Below are 21,019 nucleotides of genomic sequence, written 5' to 3'. Positions count from 1 at the left end.
CAATGACGCATCTCACCGTGTGACTTTAAACATTTCGCGGCAGTCGTTCGCTGATCATCAAACATGACAGTTCTCTGACTTTATATGTTAATTGCATTGCTGAACAACGAATACACAAATGACTACGATATCTATGGTTACACTTGCGTTCTCCTGATCACTTGGTGAGTTGTTTCGGGAATCTTAATAATTATACTTATAACTAATATGCATTGTACATACACAGATAATGACGTTACACACTATACGTACGTCAACACTTTACGAACAGATCGGCTTTTCGACCTCGCAGTCTCGAAGCAATCTTTAGTGAAACGGAGATCGTAAGAACATTAATTTGTAATTGTTACACCGCTGATAATGGCTCAGTGCGGAGCCGAAATGTTCGGAATTGTAAGAAGATTTAAATAAATTAATTTATTACGCACAAACAACCGCGTCGACTCTTATGGCCAGATTAATCTTTTTTATTGCTCCATATTTGCGAGTGTCCTAACTAATTGTTTTGAAATATGGAACAAATTTTACTGCAAAATATTATTTAAACCAAAATATGTTTTAATAAGAATCAAATTAGAACCAAATTTGGATTAAAGCCGTAATTAAATCGAGTAAAAATCGCATATAAAACACATTAACTTTTTATTAAAGTCTCATATATAAATATTCTGCATCATGTATGGTTCTGGATCATATATAATCCGCATATATAATCTTATTAAATGCAAACTAAAACCATATTTCGTTGTGGATCATATTTAATCTACATAAGTGATTTTATTAAGTGCAAATTAAAACCTTATTTAAACAAATATGATCTTAATTTAAAATCTGAGTTTAATTTGAGTTTTATACAGATTTAATACGATTTAATATGATTTTAGTTATGTTTATATTAAATCGTTTTTCGCGGGAAGACTCAAACAAATCATAAAAAACCCTCAGCCGCAGCCGGTTAAAAGGCATGGAATGTCTGCTATCTTCGAGCATAAAAATCTAGGCAACACAACGTATGTATTTCTAGGAATAATGCACCAACACGAGTTCTTCAGAAAACTTTTAACGGTCCATTTGAAGTCCTTGGTAGAGCTGAGAAAGTCTACAAGTTACGGATACATAAAAAAAACCGTCGGCGTAAACGTTGACAGACTCAAGCCAACATTTATTCTAACAGAACCTAATCGTTCGTCAATAGCGAAACCTCCTGACACAGCAAAAGACACGCTCCATCGACAGTCAAAACGAGAAGTGGCAGTTTCAAGAAAACGGTCTCAAATCATAAACTTTAAATCGAACGGGATAATGTGGCATCCGTCGATAGCTGCAGGTTATTTTCGTTGACAACAGGCTTCTGACCTGTTTGACAGAACACGCGTTCCCTAGCAATCATGAATTTGCAAAACATTTCCGATAGATGGGAGAGAATCTTGTGTTTAAAATGCAATCACGCAAGAAATATAAGAAAGATCGATTGCGGGGAAAACCCGGTGAAACATCAGTCGAGCAGAGGGCATCTTCTAACACTCCTTTCGAGCAGAGGACATCTTTTTGAGAGGCATCTTCTAACATTCTTCGCTCCTGCCGCATTCAGAATCACCGCGCTAAACGCGAGAACCTTTCGACGTTAGATACCTCACATACGGTGCTGGACGCCTCACATACAGCGCAAGTCGCCTCATTCACGGCGCTAAACGCCTCGCTCATGACGCTAGACGCCTCACTCACAGCACTAGATATTTAGCCCCGGTGTATAGTTGCCGGCGCTAGATGTCTTGTTTCCGACATTCAGACGCCAACCACCGGCGCTAGTCGCCTTTCTCCAGGTGCTTAGACGACAACCACCGACGCCAGTTCAAAAAGGAGAATCGATGAAGAAAGGTTCCCGTAATCAACACCTCCGCACCTGTAGATACCCTCATCTATAATAAATAGAACGTCGGAGGTCTTTGATCAAGAATAACGAGTTGTTGGGGCATTCCAGCGTAATAAAACAAAGAAGAAAATTTAAGCATTTAAATTACAAACTGAATTAATAAATTGTAAACTTGTGAATTAGAAAGAAAAAGAGAGTTCTTTTATTCCAAAAGAACTCCTTCATTATTTTCACCTTAGCAAATCACTAAAAATAGGACAGATACAAATAACTTGTTTCTAAAATCAGCATCAGTGGAATACAAACGTTTAGTATGGTGTATTGAATTATTGATTATTGGACCTCATTTCTTCAAAGATAATTTTAATCGAGAAATGTATTTATAGTTCTTGCAAAATAATCTAGGTACTTGAATTTTTAGATAATTTTTAGAGAATATTAATTTAGAAACTAGGAGACGCACGTAGTTTCAACACGATGGTGCTCCTCCGCACACAGCTAACATTGTGCGAGACTATTTACATTAAATAAATTCTGAACGCTGAATAGGATTTAACGGTTACATCCAGTGGCCTTCAAAATCTTTTGATTTGACACCTTGTGATTTCTACCTATGGGAGTACATTAAAGAGATTATTTGTACTACGGAGCTAATGAATCCGGTCAATATGAGAAATCGCATCACTAGAGCTCTGACAACTATTCCCGACGAATTTCTTCAAAGGACTACGATTGCATTACTCGTAGACCAAATATGTATTGAAGTGAAGAGTGGCACCCGTTTGACCACGTTGATATTGACCACGGTCCCGATTGACCACCGTCTCGATTGACTACCGTCCCGATTGGCTACCGTCCCGAATGACCACGGTCAATGTAGCAGTGACGTAAAAGTGCGCGAAATTTGAAATATGCTATACTATTATAATGAAAACCATAATAAAAACCTATTTGGAATCGCACTAGCTTGGACCTTGTTTCGCCCTGTTACGCATGGGAATGTGGGGTGGACCTCGCTTCACGTGGTAAGTAGAAAGCTATTTGAAATCGTACTAGCTTGGAAGTTGTTGCGCTTTGCACATGGAGGTGTGGAAATTTTGGGATAGACCTAGGCTAACATCACGTGGTACGGTGGTCAATCGGGACCGTGGTCAGTCGGGACCGTGGTCAATCGGGACGGTGGTCAATCGGTACGGTGGTCAATCGGGACGGTGGTCAATATCAACGTAGTCAAACGAGACGCTCCCGAAGTGAATGGTGATACATTTGAACAAGATCATGAGAGGCAAGAGGACTCCCGGAAATCAAGCACCCCAAACATGAGAGGCATGGGGTTTCACAAATATCAAGCAAAAAGAATCAAATTACCGCCACGTTCATAAATCCTGGATAGCGCCAAGAGCGGTTTAGGCAGTTAAGCGTCGATTGTACAATTTTTCATTCTTTAAACCCAAATATCTCAAACTATAGATGTTATAAAAAAATACCAAGATATAAAAATGTTTATTGGAATTCGCTCAATCTGAAAATCTAATGAAAAATAAGGGTTTTTATTTGAAAAAATTTAATTAACCTTGATCTGACCTTAAACAAATGTCACAAGGTCAAACTAGGGTCACCATTATACGTTCCCCTCTACAACAAACTTTTATTCAGAAAGTTTTTTTTTAAATTGCACATTTTCGAAATATTCGCCCATTAAGATTAAGATGAATAACTTTGTATAATTATGTTTAACTAAATTTGTTAAATATTTGGTTGGTGTAGGATGGTGCGTGTGCAGGATTATTGCAAAGCGATAATTAAGTCATAGATTTAGTTTCTTTTAATTGCAGCCTGATTTATTAGATTTGCTATTACAAATTCAGTTTCTATTAAAGTCTCTGTTTAGTCTATTGCTCATACGTCTGCGTGTTTGCGAGTCCAAGAGTCGAATGTCGAATCTTTATTTTCTCTCCGGAGCCGACTTCTTAATTATTATTTACCTTTCTGAGGACGAGCACTTTTTCTCGAAATTTGAGAAAAGTCCGTCCGCGTTTTATTTCGGTCGTGGTCACTCCACTAACAGCTCTGGTTTTGCCGCCGCGACCGCACGAGCCCCGGATGCATCTAATCTGCAATATATTGTCGCATCACATCGCGGGAGACGCCAGCCCTCTATTCTATTTTGCTGTACTTGCAACTTCGAGGCTTTAACGATTTTCAGTACCTGTTCACGTGATTATTAACTGTCTATTATGTTTACCGTCTATTATTGTCTCGTGTTTTTCTCTGCGCAAGCGTTTGGGTTGTTCACCCGGCGGTGAGAATGTGCCAATGTAATTGCCACAAGTACAATTAATGCTATAATTAATGTTGTAAAATGAGAAAAGTTTGTTTTCAAAATCATGTTCTATATCTTTTTGTTAACTTTCTAACTATATTTAAATATACACTGCCGTCGAAAAGTTTCCGGACAGGGGTATAATTCGGGAAAATTCTTAATAAAACTAATTATTATGAAAAAATATTGATAAATTTTATTTAGTTGACAATTAGAAGTAACAAAAACTGAAAATCTCACGAATCAGAATCAATCCTTAGCTTAGAGCTCACACTTTCTTTTCATCGAACCAACCTCCCTTGGTGGACAGCACCTTTTGCACCAATCGCGGCATCCTTTGTACGAGTTTTTCCAAAACAGAATTTGGTATTTCACTCCATGCTTTCTGGAGGATCTCCCAAAGGTGCTCCTGAGAGGTGGGACAGACCGGATTAAGATCCGGAGATTGAGGGGGCCACACCATCATTTTGAGCGCTCCGCTTTCCTCTTTTCGATGCAGATAGTTGGAACATAATTTAGAAGTGTGTTTCGTGTGATTATCTTACTGCATGACAAACCCACGATCAATTAAACGTGTGCCAGACGGGATACAATGCCTACTCAGAATCGAGTGGTAGCCTTTTTGCTCAAGTATTCCCTTGATTCTGTGGAGATCTCCCACGCCCGTATAACTGAAACATCCCCACACCATCACGGATCCTCCGCCGTGTTTAACTGTAGGAGTTATGCAGTCTGGGTGCATTTTTTCCGAAGACGCGCGACGGACATACTTTCTTCGTTTTTGACCAAGAACCTCGAACTTCGATTCGTCGGGCCACAAGACTTGTTTCCACTAGAAAACCGTTCCTCCGGCGTGGGAACAGGGCGAAGAGACTTCAGTGGGCTCAAAATCACAAAGACTGGACCATCGAAGATTGGAAACAAGTCTTGTGGACCGACGAATCGAAGTTCGAGGTTTTTGGTCAAAAACGAAGAAAGTATGTCCGTCGCGCGTTTTCGGAAAAAATGCGCCCAGACTGCATAACTCCTACAGTTAAACACGGCGGAGGATCCGTGATGATGTGGGGATGTTTCAGTTATACGGGCGTGGTAGATCTCCACAGAATCAAGGGAATACTTGAACAAAAAGTCTACCACTCGATTCTGAGTAGGCATTGTATCCCGTCTGGCACACGTTTAATTGGTCGTGGGTTTGTCATGCAGCAAGATAATGACCCGAAACACACTTCTAAATTATGTTCCAACTATCTGCATCGAAAAGAGGAAAGCGGAGCGCTCAAAATGATGGTGTGGCCCCCTCAATCTCTGGATCTTAATCCGGTCTGTCTCACATCTCAGGAGCACCTTTGGGAGATCCTCCAGAAAGCATGGAGTAAAATACCAAATTCTGTTTTGGAAAAACTCGTACAAAGAATGCCGCGATTGGTGCAAAAGGTGCTGTCCACCAAGGGAGGTTGGTTCGATGAAAAGAAAGTGTGAGCTCTAAGCTAAGGATTGATTCTGATTTGTGAGATTTTCAGTTTTTGTTACTTCTAATTGTCAACTAAATAAAATTTATCAATATTTTTTTATAATAATTAGTTTTATTAAGAATTTTCCCGAATTATACCCCTGTCAGGAAACTTTTCGACGGCAGTGTAGCATTTAAATATGTGGGTGGGAGAAGTGGAGGTGGCGATATGTTTGGGTGAGTAAGAATGTATTGGGCTACACATTGGGACATGTCAGTGTGTATTGAGCTGTGCTTTGGGGTGGGAAGTGTGGGTGGGGAGAGGGGGGTGGGTAGTAGTGATGTATTTGAGTAGGTAAGGGTGTCTTGGGCTATAGTAGGACATTTCGGGATGCATTGAGGTTTGTCAGCGTTTTTAGATACAACCATCACATCTCCGCTCAATGCTTGACGTATAGAGACACTTTCAGTCTCGCTGTCTGTGTCGCGAGCGCTTAGACTTGGCGCGAGACACTGCCGTGTTTCTTCATAGGAAATCTCGCAACTTCAATGCAATTCTTCTTATTAGTCGGTCGCTGGCATAAATATCAAGCTGATATTCATAGTCCAAATATCAAATCTGTCTTCAATCTAATCCCAATTAAGTTTGTCTTTTAGATTTTATCTATATTAATCCTTTCGGTACGGAGAGTGACTATAATCACTGTCCATTATATTGCTCGCTGCGGCCGAGCAGTGACTATAGTCACTGTCCACATACTGCTTACTGCGGCCGAACAACTTGAAATGTTATCTTGAAATGTTTCTGTTGATAAATTTTTTAAATGTTTTTGTTATTGAGTTTTATTACATATAATAATTGAAGGCGTTAAATGTCGAGTGCCTAGCTCTCTCAGCCAAATCGCGTATATCCCTGATAACCGCCAACGATAGAAAACGATAAAAAATTTCTCATTGTTTTTAATATGGTTAGTGAATCGTTTATTTACGATATTCTATCAGAAATTCACGTTACAAAATACTTGGGATCCTATCGTAAATGTCTTATCAACTGCACATCAGTTTCTATCGTTTTTAATATGGTTAGTGAATCGTTTATTTACGATACTCCATCAGAAACTCACGTTACAAAATTCTTAGGATCCTATCGTAAATGTCTTATCAACTGCACATCAGTTTCTATCGTTTTTAATATGGTTAATGAATCGTTTGAATCGGTTTTAGTCAATCCATTTCAATCGTTACGAATCCGTGAATTAAGGAATCAGATTCATACCGATTCATTAATTCTTTTAATCGGTTTTTATCGTTTTGAAGAACGCCGGGAACGGGGCAACTAGCGCCAAAATTCGGAGGCCGCTGGGCTCGGTGTTCGGTGTCCGGGGCGGCTACCGCCAGGAGGTCCTTATAGGAAGAGATCCCTCCAGTTACGATACTGGATTTCTCTGCTTTTCGCCTTGCAGGGGGTCTGCTTATATATTATGACTGGATGTATTTTAAATACGAGAAGCGCTTTCCATCATGCGCGGCCTAGCGGCATTGTCGCGAACTAATCGCCGATTGGTTGATGCGGATTCAATTTATATTATTGATATACGATAGAAAACGAACCGATTTGCTGCCGTAAAGAAGATAATAAGTTGTACGTCAGAAAATCCTGATAAGAAACGATAGATGTATCGGTTTGGTTAAGTCGTATAAATATCGACGAGATGTCTATCATTTTAACCTTATAAAAACATATACAAAGTAGAAGACTTTCAAACGATTCAATTTATATCATTGATATACAACAGAAAACGAACCGATTAGCTGCTGTACAGAAGATGATAAGTTGTATGTCGGAAAATCCTGATAAGAAACGATAGATGTGTTGGTTCGGTTAAGTCATATAAATATCGATGAGATGTCTATCATTTTATTCTTATATATTCGTATTAATGCATACGGTAAAATTATTACCATAAATAACGATATATACTATATCGTGTATATACGATTGATTCAGACGGGCAATAATTGTACATATAGAAAACGATTCATAACTATAAAATTTGTATATTTATTTCCTTATTCGGATCTAAAACGATAGAAACCGATTCGATTCGATTAATGTTTTATCTGTCTTCTAAATATGCAACGATAGAACCGATAAGATACGATTAAAAATGATACAGATATAGCCGTTTTTAATCGTTTTCTATCGGAGATGGTTACCAGGGATCGGCAGATTGACGCTTCGGCCACAAGAGGGCCGTTCGCGTTCTGGTCGCTCCGTACCGAAAGGGTTAAGAAAAAGGCATTCTATTGAACTCTGTACTAGAATGCGTTATATATTGTTCTGGCTGTCGCCAAGAGAGAGAGACGCTTTTGGGTGTGTTTCTTTGTCTTTCTAGTACTACCTGATTGGTCAATCGCATAAAAATGACGTCATTCTTAATGTGACTAATCAACTGGCGAAGAGTGTTTCCTGCCTCCACCGAACATACAATTTCCTATCCTATTAAATGGATATTGCACACACCAATTTCTAATATAAGACCATGTAATGTAACAGCTCCTATACATAGAACGCATAAATGTTTACCGTGCGACAAGTGATACAGTAATTAATTAACAAACACCCACATAAGTCTTATGTTATTCTTTCAAGAACTGTTTTGTAATATAATTAACTAAAGGTTTTTACAAGCGAAAACGCAGATATTATTTGATTAACGTTTTATTATGATCATGTACAATTGGACAATACAATATTCAATTACAATGAAAATAATTAAAAAACGCAGGATTTAAAAAAAAATCAATAAAGAATAAAACGAAATGGGACCAATCGTCGACCATTAATAGTAATTCTTGGTTGCTGTACAGACAGCCAACTCTAGAAATTTTTAATAATGCCATTGATCAATGAAATATCCATCAATTCGCACACGTACAGCCGCCAATGGCACAAACGGATCACTCCGCGACCAATAGAACGATACAACGACTCCAGCACGCGACTACAAGACAGGCGCGATATGCGAAAAGATCCAGACGACCGATTGAGATATTCTGTATTGTACAGTAGCATTGATAGAGACATAATATTTATTCCATCTTTTCATAGCATTCAATACATCACCACGAATCTAATAATAAACAAAAATTATTAACTTGTAGAAATAAGAGTAACAAGATAATAAAACAATTAGCAAAAGATTTTCATATATACTTACAGCCACTTTCTAAATAAATGCTTCTTTTACCTTTTCTACTGATAGTTCACACACTTTCTTTCCAATTTTTATTCTATATAGTTATATACTTTAGATCCATCATGCACAAGCACGAACACGTTACTTGTGTATTGGCGTCGATAAAAGACGATAGCACATATCGGTTTTGCGTCAAATATTATGACATTAACATCGTGCATCATAACATCGAGTAAAGACTTATTCTAAACGCAAAAATATACAGGGTGAGTTTTATTTCGTGTAGGGTAGAGCGGGGTCAAAAGTAACGCGGGGCGAAAGTAACAACTCAAATATCTATAGTTAATAGATGCGCATGCGTCTATAGTTAATATCTATAGTTTATACTCAATACCCAGGCCGAGGCGTTCTGAGACACGTTATAGCTTGTTCAGCTTCATCCGTTAACCAACAGACGCATGCGCATCTATGCCTATAACTATAGATATTTGAGTTGTTACTTTCGCCCCGCGTTACTTTTGACCCCGCTCTACCCTACTAGCGTTTTATCCTATGAGCCGGGTTACTGGCTGCGCTTGTAATTGACTTATCGGCGTATGGATGGCTATTGCGTACATCAACCGCGCGAAGTCCCGCGAGCTCGAACGGCGCGTTAGAAACTATAAATCGAATTACGTGAAATATGTAAAATGATCGAAGCATGATTAAAGCTATATTTTCTAATAAACTAAAGCGGGAAAATACATATTTTTATGGAATAATTGTAAGATTCTATTTCTCTATAAGAAGGGATATTTTATGAAATTCTATACAACTACTAAACTTGCGTTCGTATCTATGCACATTGTTCGTTCTGTATGAAAAAAAAAACAGTAAAAACAATGATATACAAGATATACATTTGTATTGGTAGAAAATCTAAATTACAAAGTTTAAATTTATCATCTTTTTACATCTACGACTCCAGTTTCATAATAGAGAAGAGGAGAATAGGAATTAATTATTTTATTTTATTTTATTTTGAAGTTGTGATGAGATTAAATATGTCAAGAATAATTTTTTTCAGAAATCCATGTTATCAAAAATCCATGTTACACGGTTTCACTTATTAATTGTATATGTGATTTACAAATTATACTTGAAAAGGATCAAAAGTATGGTCGAAACGTCGTTTTCTTTTTGTAATTAATAAATTTGGCCAGTCAGGTCGACTTATAAAATTCTTTCTTTGAATTATTTACTGGCGAAGATAAATTCATTGATGTTACACCGTTGACCGAAATAATGATGTCCCACTACAACGAAGGTTTTTTCAAAATGATCACCAGACAATATGGATAGTTCTGCACGTTGCTGTTGAAATCTTGGATTAATGCAAGATTTAAGATTTTTATTTCCAGCCAACAACTGACTTTTTTGCTTCGATGCAAGAGATATGACATCCTACCACAACACATCCACAATTTGAGATTCAACATCTTCTTTTACAGTCATAACGTGAATCACATGTTCAATAATTTGAAAAAACGTTATTAAAAATCATGTTACACGGTTTCACTTATTGTATGTGTGATGTACAAATTATACTTGAAAAGGACCAAAAGTACGGTCGAAACGTTGTTTCCCTTTTGTAATTAATAAATTTGGCCAGTCAGGTCGGGAGAGGTTCAGTTGCGCACAGTACAATTGGACACATAAAGTTGCGCACCGTTCGATTGGACACGTTTCAATTGCGCACAGTTCGTTTGGATACATTTCTTTTGCGCACAGTTCAATCCGCACAGTTGAATTGCGCACCGTTCTTTCGCGCACCGTTCAATCGCGCACAGTTTAATTGCGCACCGTTCAATTACGCACCGTTCTTTCGCGCACCGTTCAATCGCGCACCGTACAATCGCGCACCGTTCAATCGCGCACAGTTAGATCAAGCGTACATGCTAAGTTGTAAAGGAGGTCCACCCTGCCTACCGGTGGAGGTGCGCGATTGAACGGTGCGCGATTTTACGGTGCGCAATTTTACGGTGCGCGATTAAACGGTGCACGATTGAACGGTGCGCGATTGAACGGTGTGCGATTGAACGGTGCGCGAAAGAACGGTGCGCAATTAAACTATGCGCAAAAAAAATGTTTCCAAACAAACTGTGCGCAATTAAAACGTGTCCAATCGAACGGTGCGCAACTTTATGTGTCCAATAGCACTGTTTGCAATTGCAACGTGCGTAATTGTACTGTGCGCCAGTGAAGGCTTCTCGTCAGGTCGACTTATAAAATTCTTTCTTTGAATAATTTTTTTAACAACGGAAATATTAATTGACTCTACTGGCCATTATAATGGCCAAGACAATACGACCACGATATTGTCAAGACGCTCTTTTAACCAATATAAATTGATTGGTTAAAAGAGCGTTTTGACGATAATCGAACCAAATCGTGGTCGTATTGTCTTGGCGATTATAATGGCCAGTTGTTCGCGTTTGTGTGAGTGAGGAGGATAGTGGGTGAGAGACCACTGACACCGGAAGCTTGAAGTAACACAATAGTTTATTTTAACAACCAAAGATAATGACGGAATTACAGAGTGACATAATTTAGAAATGCAATTGAATTTAACTGGACTTGGAAACGCGGACGTTTTGTTCTCTATCGACACCTTCTCGTTTGCAGTGTCGGATGATGCGCGCGTGAATGGAACTGACCAGCGCAAATCGATCGATGACAGATCTTGACCTACTGACACGCTGTTGACGAATGGCGACGCGTCGTAAGTTCTATGGGTTTTTATACCCACGCGAGACAAAGAACGCGCCAGGGGTGACGAATGCTTAGCGAAGGTCAAAATGGAATAGAAGCTTCTCGAACTGAAATACCGAAGATGCACATAGCCATTGTCCTCGTAATTATTGATCGTCGAAAAGACCGTGCCGAAGAGAGTGACTCGATCATACGGAGAATAATTCTTATGACGTGAGCGCGACACAAACAAGCGGCGACCCTCTGAATAAATATCGTGTTACACTTACGCCGTGACACCGTCGGTTAATTAAGAATAAGAATATGCAAGAGCATTCGCGATCTCGAACACCAGTAGAGTCGATTAATATTTCCATTGTTGTTTATTATTTAACTGGCAAAGTAAAAGTGATTTATTCTGTTTGAATAATTTTTTTGTTATTAAAAATCCTTTCTAAGAGGTAATGTTTTTCCGTAAGAGAGAAAATTTGATTGATTACCGCATCACATTTTGTCGTGCGATTTCTGCTTTCTGTGTGCAGGAGTTACAAGACTGTAGCATAAAACCATTATAATGCCATTGGTCTAACAATAACACATAGCGTACAACTATAACATAATAGTATAAAAAATATATATAATAAGACTCGTGAAAATGTCAAAAGTATAAATTAACGGCGAATGCGAGTCAGGCGCGGTACGTGGTGCGCAAATAAAAATTCATTTATGGATTCATTTACGAACGTTTCGGCTCTTCCTTCGAGCCATCTTCAGCGTTTATTAGTACAAAGTTATTATTCTTGCTCAACCTGAGGAGGGAAGCTCTTTTCTCGAAGAGATGTCTCGTTATACGAGCTGGAAAGCACGGATATAGTGGACACTGCGATATAGTGGTTTCCACTGCGAAAAAGAATATAGAATAGTCAGTAAGTTGTTAAAAATAAAGAGAAAAAAGAAGAGCTCACCTCAGGAACAGTAATAGTCAAATGATTACAAGAATTTTATAGCATAGAGCAGCACGATTCGGAATAATTGTAATAATACGTGTCGGATATGTTCGCCGGTTAAACTTGTAATGAGAAAGCAGGATCGATGTGTCACAGGTCAAAACAGATCAATGTGTCGCAAGTTATTTAAAAATAAAAACATGATATAAACAAAAGTTTTAGATGACGAAGATATTATAAATTGTTGATAGCAGACAGGTATGCGTGGTGTAAACATTCTGTATTAGATTGTAAATTTAAGCCGTTACGTTGCTGTTTTATATGCAAAACTTCTGAAATAAGACATTTGTAGTAATAACTTTCGTGGTCCAAAACTTGAACGCCTTCCCAATCGAAATCGTGACCATGCTGAACCCTGTGATCTGTAATCACAGAGTGGACAGAACTGTTTCTACGTATGTGGTTACGATGTTCAGACATTCTAGTTTTGACTTGTCTTCCAGTCTGCCCAACATATGATGCGTCACAATCTCGACAGGGACAGGAAATCTTATAAACTACATTACTCATTGATGAGATAGGAAGAGCATCCTTCTGGACTCTGCTAAACTTATTGAGCTTGTTAACGCTAAAAAAGGATAATTTGATGTCAATTTTCTAAAAATATTACTGAATTTATCCGAAGGAATTGATGGAAGATATGTGTTCCGGATTCGCCGTTATTCGTGAATTCAAGTTATATTTAGATATTGTCGGACGACTACAGCGTGTAAGTCGACACGCGTACACGCGTTTCGGACAATGGTATCACGCGCGGGCCATGCTTCTGCATACCTGCGTCGCTTCCAAACTCGAAATTTCGCGTGTTGTGCGACGATCCTGCGAGCTCAGTTCAAGCTTGACGGACCTACGATCTAGACCTTATATCCTATCGGTCTAATCAGTAACGAGACAATTTCTCGCGCAATAAAGTTCCTCCGTTCTGATGAGGAAGTGCGGGCGTGATTCCCGAGAAAACCGGCCTCCCGTGAGATTGGGAGCGAGCTGGTCGCGAGTGGAGTACGCTCTCTTCGCGGGTCCGAAAGCTTGTCCTCAGCGACGCAGCGAGAGTCTGTGCTACTGTGCGTAAGATCGCCGTTCTGTTCTCGCGCTCAAGATCGCCGTTCTGTTCTCGCGCTCAAGATCTCCGTTCTGTTCTCGTTCGTCAAGATCTTCGTTCGGTCTCAAGATTTCTACCTCAAGATATCCGTTTCTTTTGCGTGCGTCAATTTACGATCTGGTCGCTCCGTCACGCTCCGCCCTCGCGCCCGATCATTTCAGCGGGTTCCTTTGTGCATGGGTCTCCGGTCCGTTGGAGCGATCATATCAAGATCAGCGTCCTTGTGTATCTATATATGGATTTGTGAAAATTGAAAATATATATACCAGGATTCCTATAACTCGCGAGTGCATTCTTGAGAGTGTCCCGTTGAACCGTCGAACCTTCTGACAAGGTTGTCCCAGAAATCCTTAGACAATCCTCAACAATATGGAATAGTGAACCATGTCTTCCTTTCATTTTCAACATCGTCGGAAATTTCTTCAAGATTTTGTTCTTTAGTTTCTTTAGCAACAAGACATCTAAGACGTTCATGAATTGTATTAAAAATGAAATCTAAAGGATAATCATTGTCCAGAAGGATGTTGACAATGAGTTTCAGATTTTTCTCATGAAATTTCGGGTGAGAGTAAAAATGCACGATCGATGAATCCTATTGTAGTTCCGCGCTTTTGTGAGACAGGGTGCCAAGAATTATAATTTAAATATCGGCCGGAAAAAGTAGGCTTATGATACCAATCAAATTTGATGAACCCATCATTAAGGATGATGGTGGTATCTAGAAAATTAAGTTTTTTATTGCCAACTTCTACGGTAAACTGTGAGCGCGTATGGAAAGAATTGAAAGTGTGTAGTGTGAAGTTTAGCATATCCGAAGGAATAGTCATAGCAATGTCGTCAACGTATCCATATCTAAAAAAGGCATATAAAGTCGATACTCGAATCTATCGAAGTTTATTATTGTCGCTTTTCCGCGATGCCGATTGGTTCTCTCGCTGCGCTTACTTCATGAGCAGCTGCCATCGTATATTTTGACAGTTGTGTGTACCAAGGGGTTAATAGTGCAATAGTAATAGTATAATGTTAGCTAAATAGCGCGCGCGAAGCGCGCGTCTGTGATGTCTAGTCTATAAAAGAAAAGGATATAAAAATTAAGTGTTCTTAGCGCCCTTGTCTCAAAATCCTGTAATACAATATCAGCTAGGTCAGGGGACAGAGAAGAGCCCATGGGAGTTCCGAATTTCTGCTTATAAATGTTATTGTTAAATTTAAAAAATGTAGATTCAAGAATGAGCCGTATTGCACGAATAAATTCGTCTTTAGGGATGTCATATTTTTTGGAGATATGCTCTCATCTATTACAAATGCCATCGATGGCTAAGTCTACAAGTATATTAGTAAAAAGCGATACGACATCAAAAGACACAAGGATGTAGTTGTCCTCCAAAGAGATATCTGCTCGTAACTGTAAAACTTGCAAGCCTGTCAAAAGATATTAAATAAACGATGTTCATCAAAATGACTTTAAAATCGTCAACTACAATGTAGACAAATGTTTCATAATTTTTTTTTAGATCTTTTAAAATACTTTAAGGTAGGGAAAAATAGCGTTGAACGCGTGACAGACCCACGTATGCACTTAGAAGGTACCGAAAAAACGTATGGACTTTAAGGGTTAATTATACATTATATATTAAATAAAACATTAAATTTAATAGTAAAAACTTTATCAAAGATTATCTCCACTTTTCTTAATAAAATGATAAATAAGTATTTATATATGTTGTTATTTTAGATGAATGCAAATATGTGGACATGTTTCCAACAGAGAGGCAGATGAAACTGGATCCAAGTTTAACAATAAATACTACAATGTTGAGTAAGTATGCTAAGTTGACTTTTCAAGATTTTGATATTTATTTATTCATAAAAACAATAAATTATTTAATGTAAACTAATCAATTTCGTTAAAATAAATACATGTAAATAGTACAATACAGGTAAATGGTACATACGGTAAGTAGTACAATATTTCCATCCAATATACTGAATTCTAGTAATTAGGCTGAGTTACAGCATTTTTCTAATTGTAAGTAAAGATAGAAAAAAGTAGAAAATTTTTTTTATTGTTTTATTGATTTATCACTTTTTCTGACGGTAATTATATTTTTTCGAACAATACATCAATGCACTTGTAAGATGCAACTACACTTCTTTCTAAGTGAAATCATATATTTTTTAGCGTAAATCGACTTTTCTCATTATTTTGAGTATAAAAGACCAAGTATAAAATAGCAAAGTAATCGGGAAATCAATATTTGTCAGATATTATCAAGAGACACGGTAGCGTCTCGCGTCAAGTACACGCGCAGCGCGAGATACTACCGTGTATATTTACGCGAGTATGATTATTATTTTCGTCGGACAAATATGGCGTTTGTTTCTCACTTTCCTATTTTTCACACCAGAGTGATGCCAGAAAGTGAGCGAGTGAAGGAGTAAAAAAGCGAGCGAGATAGCGCGCATTGTGTGCGTGAATCAGGAGAAGTGAGCAAGAGAGAATAAAAGAGCGAGCGAAAGAGTGAACGAGTGAGTGGGAGAGTAAAAGAGCAAGCGAAATAGTGCGCATTGGTGCATTGTTGCTTCTTTTCCGCGTGTACGGCGGTCGTTGTATTTTGTGGCAAATTTGACAGATGGTGACAATTATATACAGTTATACAAGGTGAGTCGCCTAAGATCGGCCACCCGAACAACTCAGTTTTAGAGAGAGCAAGAAATTCAAGTAAAAGTTGTGTGGTATCGAGGAGGACATCTTGTGGAGGTAAACATTTTTTCCCAAGTGGAGGTGCTTAAGAGATTTTGTTAAAATCTATAAGGTTTGGGACACACAATCAAGAACACTTTTTCTTTGGTATCTGTTGCACACGTGTAACTTGGCTTACTTTATTAGGATAGTATGTACAAATGTGACTCAAGCGCCAACTTATAGCGCGGTAATAACTACAACTTAAAACTGAGATAAGCTACTTTCAATTTTTGACCAAAGTACTTTAACCCCCACATGGGCGAATAGTGAAAGTCTATAAAAACGTTAAACCATATTTTTGATAGTCTTTAAATTTGGGCGCAAAAAGTGCCTTCGTTAATGCATCAGCCGTCATCTTCTCCGTCGGGATGTGGTCGATCCTGACCTCGCCACAGTCCACCTTTTCCCTGATAAAGTGATAACGGATATCGATATTTTCGTTCGGGGTCTGTATCCGCCGTTATTGGACAAATCGATAGCCCTCTTGTCATTCAAAATGATCGTTAGCGACGAAACTATGGACGGTTCCAAATTGTTGGAAACCCGCCTAAAGTTCCGTCGTTTCGTCCTTGCGACGGGATGGCGCTTGAGGCGCACACACGAAAAAGAAGAAGAGATCGCAGATCGGCCATTGTCATTGTCGTTAGAGAGAGGCTCGATTGTAGAAATACTTTTATTCTATATCAGTAAAATATACATATTTCGTTTCTTTTACTATATTAATTTGACTACAAATAACTTTGTTAATGCCACGTAAAAATAACTTTAAAATTTTTAAATGGAAACTTCTATTTTTGATTACATATTCTTATCGCTTACCTCGAGAGTTTTTTAAAATACTATAATAAAGTATTTTTTTATTAAATACTTTTCAAGTTATGGAGCTTGAAAGCTACGATACCGCCGACATCAGCGTTACCCAAGATGTACCGCGTGGAGGTTGCACGGTCGAATTTACACTAACAGAGTTGTAAATAACAATACTTCTGTGATTGAAGTTCTTAATTACTAATTATTTTACATAATTTTAATTTAAATTGAGTTTAAGTACAAATGTTTTTCGGAATTGTAATTAAAGTCGTTCAATTACAAATACATTTTGAAATTGTAATTAAACTCGAATTTTATTACAATTAAAAAAGTAAAAAAAGTAATTATTATTTACATTTTACTAAATTACAAATTTTACAACCTTGATTTACATTTTTTTGTGTGTTTGACTGTTTTAGAGTAAATTCTGAAAGTGGTTTCCATTGACTTCTTGACAGTATGCCAATCTTTGATAGAACGCAGAAATAGCTCTACGATTTGATTCAGCAGGTATCAAGGCTGCTTCATCCCTTATTCGCTGCCTCAATTCTTGGATATTTTGAGGTTTTGTTTCGTAAACTTTACTCTTCAGACAGCCCCAAAAGTAATAATCTAATAATCAAGAAGCGTTAGATCTGTTGATCTAGGTGGCCAACTTTCCCCACCCTCATTTCGGTTCCTTCTTCCTATCCACCTTTGCGGGAAAACTTCATTTAAAATTCGACGTGGCCCTGCACCAAAATGAGGCGGAGCTCCATCATGCTGAAACCATATTTGCTCAAAGTTATTTGGAAAAATATTTTGTATGGCTGGAATTATTTCATCTACAAGTAATCTCTCGTACCTATGAGCATTGAGGTTTTCCTAAAAAAAAAAAAAATGGCCCTGTCACATAAGCATCTATCATGCCGCACCATACATTTATTTTCTGTGGGTATTGTGTATGACTTTCCCGCACCCAATTCGGATTTTCATCTGACCAGAGACGAAAATTTTCATTATTAACCTCTCCCGTCAATGTAAAGGTTGCCTCGTCTGTGAAAACAATTTGATAAGGAAAGTTGGGCGAGGCATCTATTAGGTCCATCATTCTTGCACAGAAGCGTATACGACGCTCATCATCTCCGTCTTGCAATTCTTGAACGTATTGCAGTTTGTATGGATGTAATTTATTTTTTCTTAAAATTCTATGTACGGACATGGGAGCAATGTCGTGAGCTTGAGCTGCTCTATTAACAGACGTATGGGGATTTTCAATACAAGTCTGCAGAACATTAAGTTGTTTGTCGTTATTAGTTGCAGCCGATGGCCTGCCAGACCTAAAGCGACTTTTTACACTACCAGTTTCTTGAAAACGTCGTACAGTTTTCAAAACAGTGGATTTACTAATTTGACGATTCGGATACGTGTTATTAAATAATCGAACGACATCAGTGAACGATTGTTCATTATCACCCCATCCGCGCATCATTAGGATAGTGATTCTTTCACGCTCCGATAATTCGTTAGCCATTTTTAGCCAAACGTTTAATTTTTAATTTATTAATTTGCGAATTAAAAAGACAAAAGTCCTCGGCAGAAGCAGAGAGCGCTCTAGGACGCTATCACCCTACCCACGTGATTATGCGCGAGAAAAGAACACTGAACATTTCGGCGCTTGCGTTTTATACTCTCTCGGAGTGTCAATCCAGTGGGAGAGGGTCAGCGCAAGGGTGGGGGAGAGAGAGAGCGATTAGGCCATTGGAGGATCCCATTGGACTCTTCCTAAGAGGGTCCAATGGGAGTCTCCAATGACCCAATCGCCTTTTCCCTCTCCCACCCCTCGCGCTGACCCTCTCCCACTCCCCCTTTCCCCATAGGATAGGAAGACCGAAGAAGGAACCAAAATGAGGGAAGAAAGGATTGGCCACCTCGGTCTAACTCCTCTTGATTATTACTTTTGGGTAATGCTGATGCCCCCCCCCCCCCCAGCGATACTAGAACTTTCAAGCTCCGTAACTTGAAAAGTATTTAATAAAAAAAATACTTTATTATAGTGTTTTAAAAAGCTCTCGAGGTAAGCGATAAGAATATGCAATCAAAAATAAAGGTTTCCATTAAAAAATTTTAAAGTTATTTTTACCTGGCATTAACAAAGTTATTTGTAGTCAAATTAATATTACTATTTAATGCGTTACTTGAAACCCTACAACTTTTGTCTGAAACATTTTTTTCTAAAATAATTTTCGAAATATTTAGGGGTTGCCATACTTTTGACAACCCCTACATGTTATTTGTCTACATGTTATTTAAAATAATTGGGCAATTATACCATTCGATAGAGCAAAGTTTCAGCTTTAAGAATCTGTTTTTTTGAATTGCGATAATTGTATGAGGAATCAAAGTCAAAATGCTAATTTCTTATTCAATCCGCGATAACTCAGCAACAAAAAATCGTAGAAACATAAAAAAAAAGATTTTGTAGGGCTTCAAGCATTGGCGCCCTTTATCTCTGGTATTTATTGAGTCACCGCAAAAGCGCATATACGAAAATTGTAGAGAATTGAGTCCTCTACAAGTTTTATTTGAACATTTTTTTTATAAAACCAACGGGGGGCAATATAATTGTCAATAAAAATGTTCAAATTGACGGCACTTTTTTTGTTGTAACATTTTTCTTTAACAGTTATTAAAAAATTTTTCAAACAAAAATTGTAGCAAATATTTTTCCCTACAAAACTAAAAAAAAGAAAAAAAATTCGACCAATAGGAGCCGAGATATTCAAACTTACCCCTATTTTCAAGATGATCGCCGACGCACAGGGAAATTTTGTTGGAACTTTGTAGACCGGGAGCCCGTAACACAAAATTTGTGTCAAATCTTATTCACCGGGAAACCCTATATATTCGATAGAGTACATCCTTCTAATATTAAAAAGTCATTTCTTACACCTGGAGGGTGGGACAACTCCTGCGGGGGAGTGGAAAAAAAAGCAGAGGGTGTGTCAAATTTTATTCACCTTGAAACTTATTTGCTAGTTAGTTTTTAATAAATAATTTATAAAAAAACGTTTTTTACACCTGGCAAGAGGGACAAAATTGTTCTTACAGGTTGTAAACAATGTAATATTTCACGAGGGTGATGTCAAATATTATTCACTTTGAAATTTATATGAGAGGTAAGTTTGAACTATATAAATAATACAAAAAAAAAAATTCTTACGGCTTGAACGCGGACCAAACGAGTTCTTACACTGCTCTGAAACTAAAAATTAAGAGCGCCCACGACGCTCTTTTGCTGCAGTGCGCACACGGTAATTTTAACTTGTTATATAAAAACTTGAGAAAATTGAGAAAAATTTTATTCTAGCACCGGACTTTATCAACACACAATAAAAAGGGTCTCGACCATAGACTTATATAGATAGACCGTCGATCTTCGAACGCGTGCTCTCACGGCAGAGGCCGGTCTATATAAGTCTATGGTCTCGACTATAGAAATCTCTTTGTCCTCACGCACAATAGGCCTTGAAATCCCCTCTCGGCGTCTCTTTTTCTTTCTTTTTCGGCTTTCCCCTACATTTCGAACAGCTGCTACGATCAACGGAACCTTATTCTTCTCGTGTATGTTGTGAGAGAAACATCATATATTCTTGTGAAATATGTCGAAGAAAGTCTGTTTTCTGCGGCAAGACTACTCAAAAAATTCTCGATTTTACAAACGAAAAATTAGAAAAGTGTGCACCGATTTTAAATATTCGGAAAGAGTAGGGGAGACCGGGGCTAAACCGCCAGTTTTTTT

General features: G+C 38.1%; 2 protein-coding genes across 3 annotated transcripts in view; one reads left to right on the top strand and one right to left on the bottom strand.

Annotated features, from left to right (window-relative positions):
• Positions 1-21,019, top strand: part of LOC139779979 (uncharacterized) — a 247,240-nt gene that overhangs the window by 140,800 nt on the left and 85,421 nt on the right. For both annotated transcript variants that reach the window (XM_071718519.1, XM_071718520.1), the window contains one exon: positions 15,418-15,501. In XM_071718519.1, coding sequence (XP_071574620.1) covers positions 15,418-15,501 — 84 coding nt within the window. The remainder of the gene's footprint in view (positions 1-15,417; positions 15,502-21,019) is intronic.
• LOC139779982 (uncharacterized) lies at positions 17,789-18,774 on the bottom strand. The gene has a single exon (XM_071718523.1). It carries the CDS (start codon positions 18,749-18,751, stop codon positions 18,083-18,085), a length of 669 nt encoding a protein of 222 aa, XP_071574624.1. The 5' UTR covers positions 18,752-18,774; the 3' UTR covers positions 17,789-18,082.

The sequence above is a fragment of the Temnothorax nylanderi genome, unplaced genomic scaffold (assembly GCF_030848795.1).
Source record: "Temnothorax nylanderi isolate EJ_2023f unplaced genomic scaffold, tnyl_v1.0 TNYL_tig0253_pilon, whole genome shotgun sequence".
Classification (NCBI taxonomy): Eukaryota; Metazoa; Arthropoda; class Insecta; order Hymenoptera; family Formicidae; genus Temnothorax; species Temnothorax nylanderi.
Note: the sequence above shows the minus strand (reverse complement) of the source record. Positions and strands in the feature narration are given on the sequence as shown.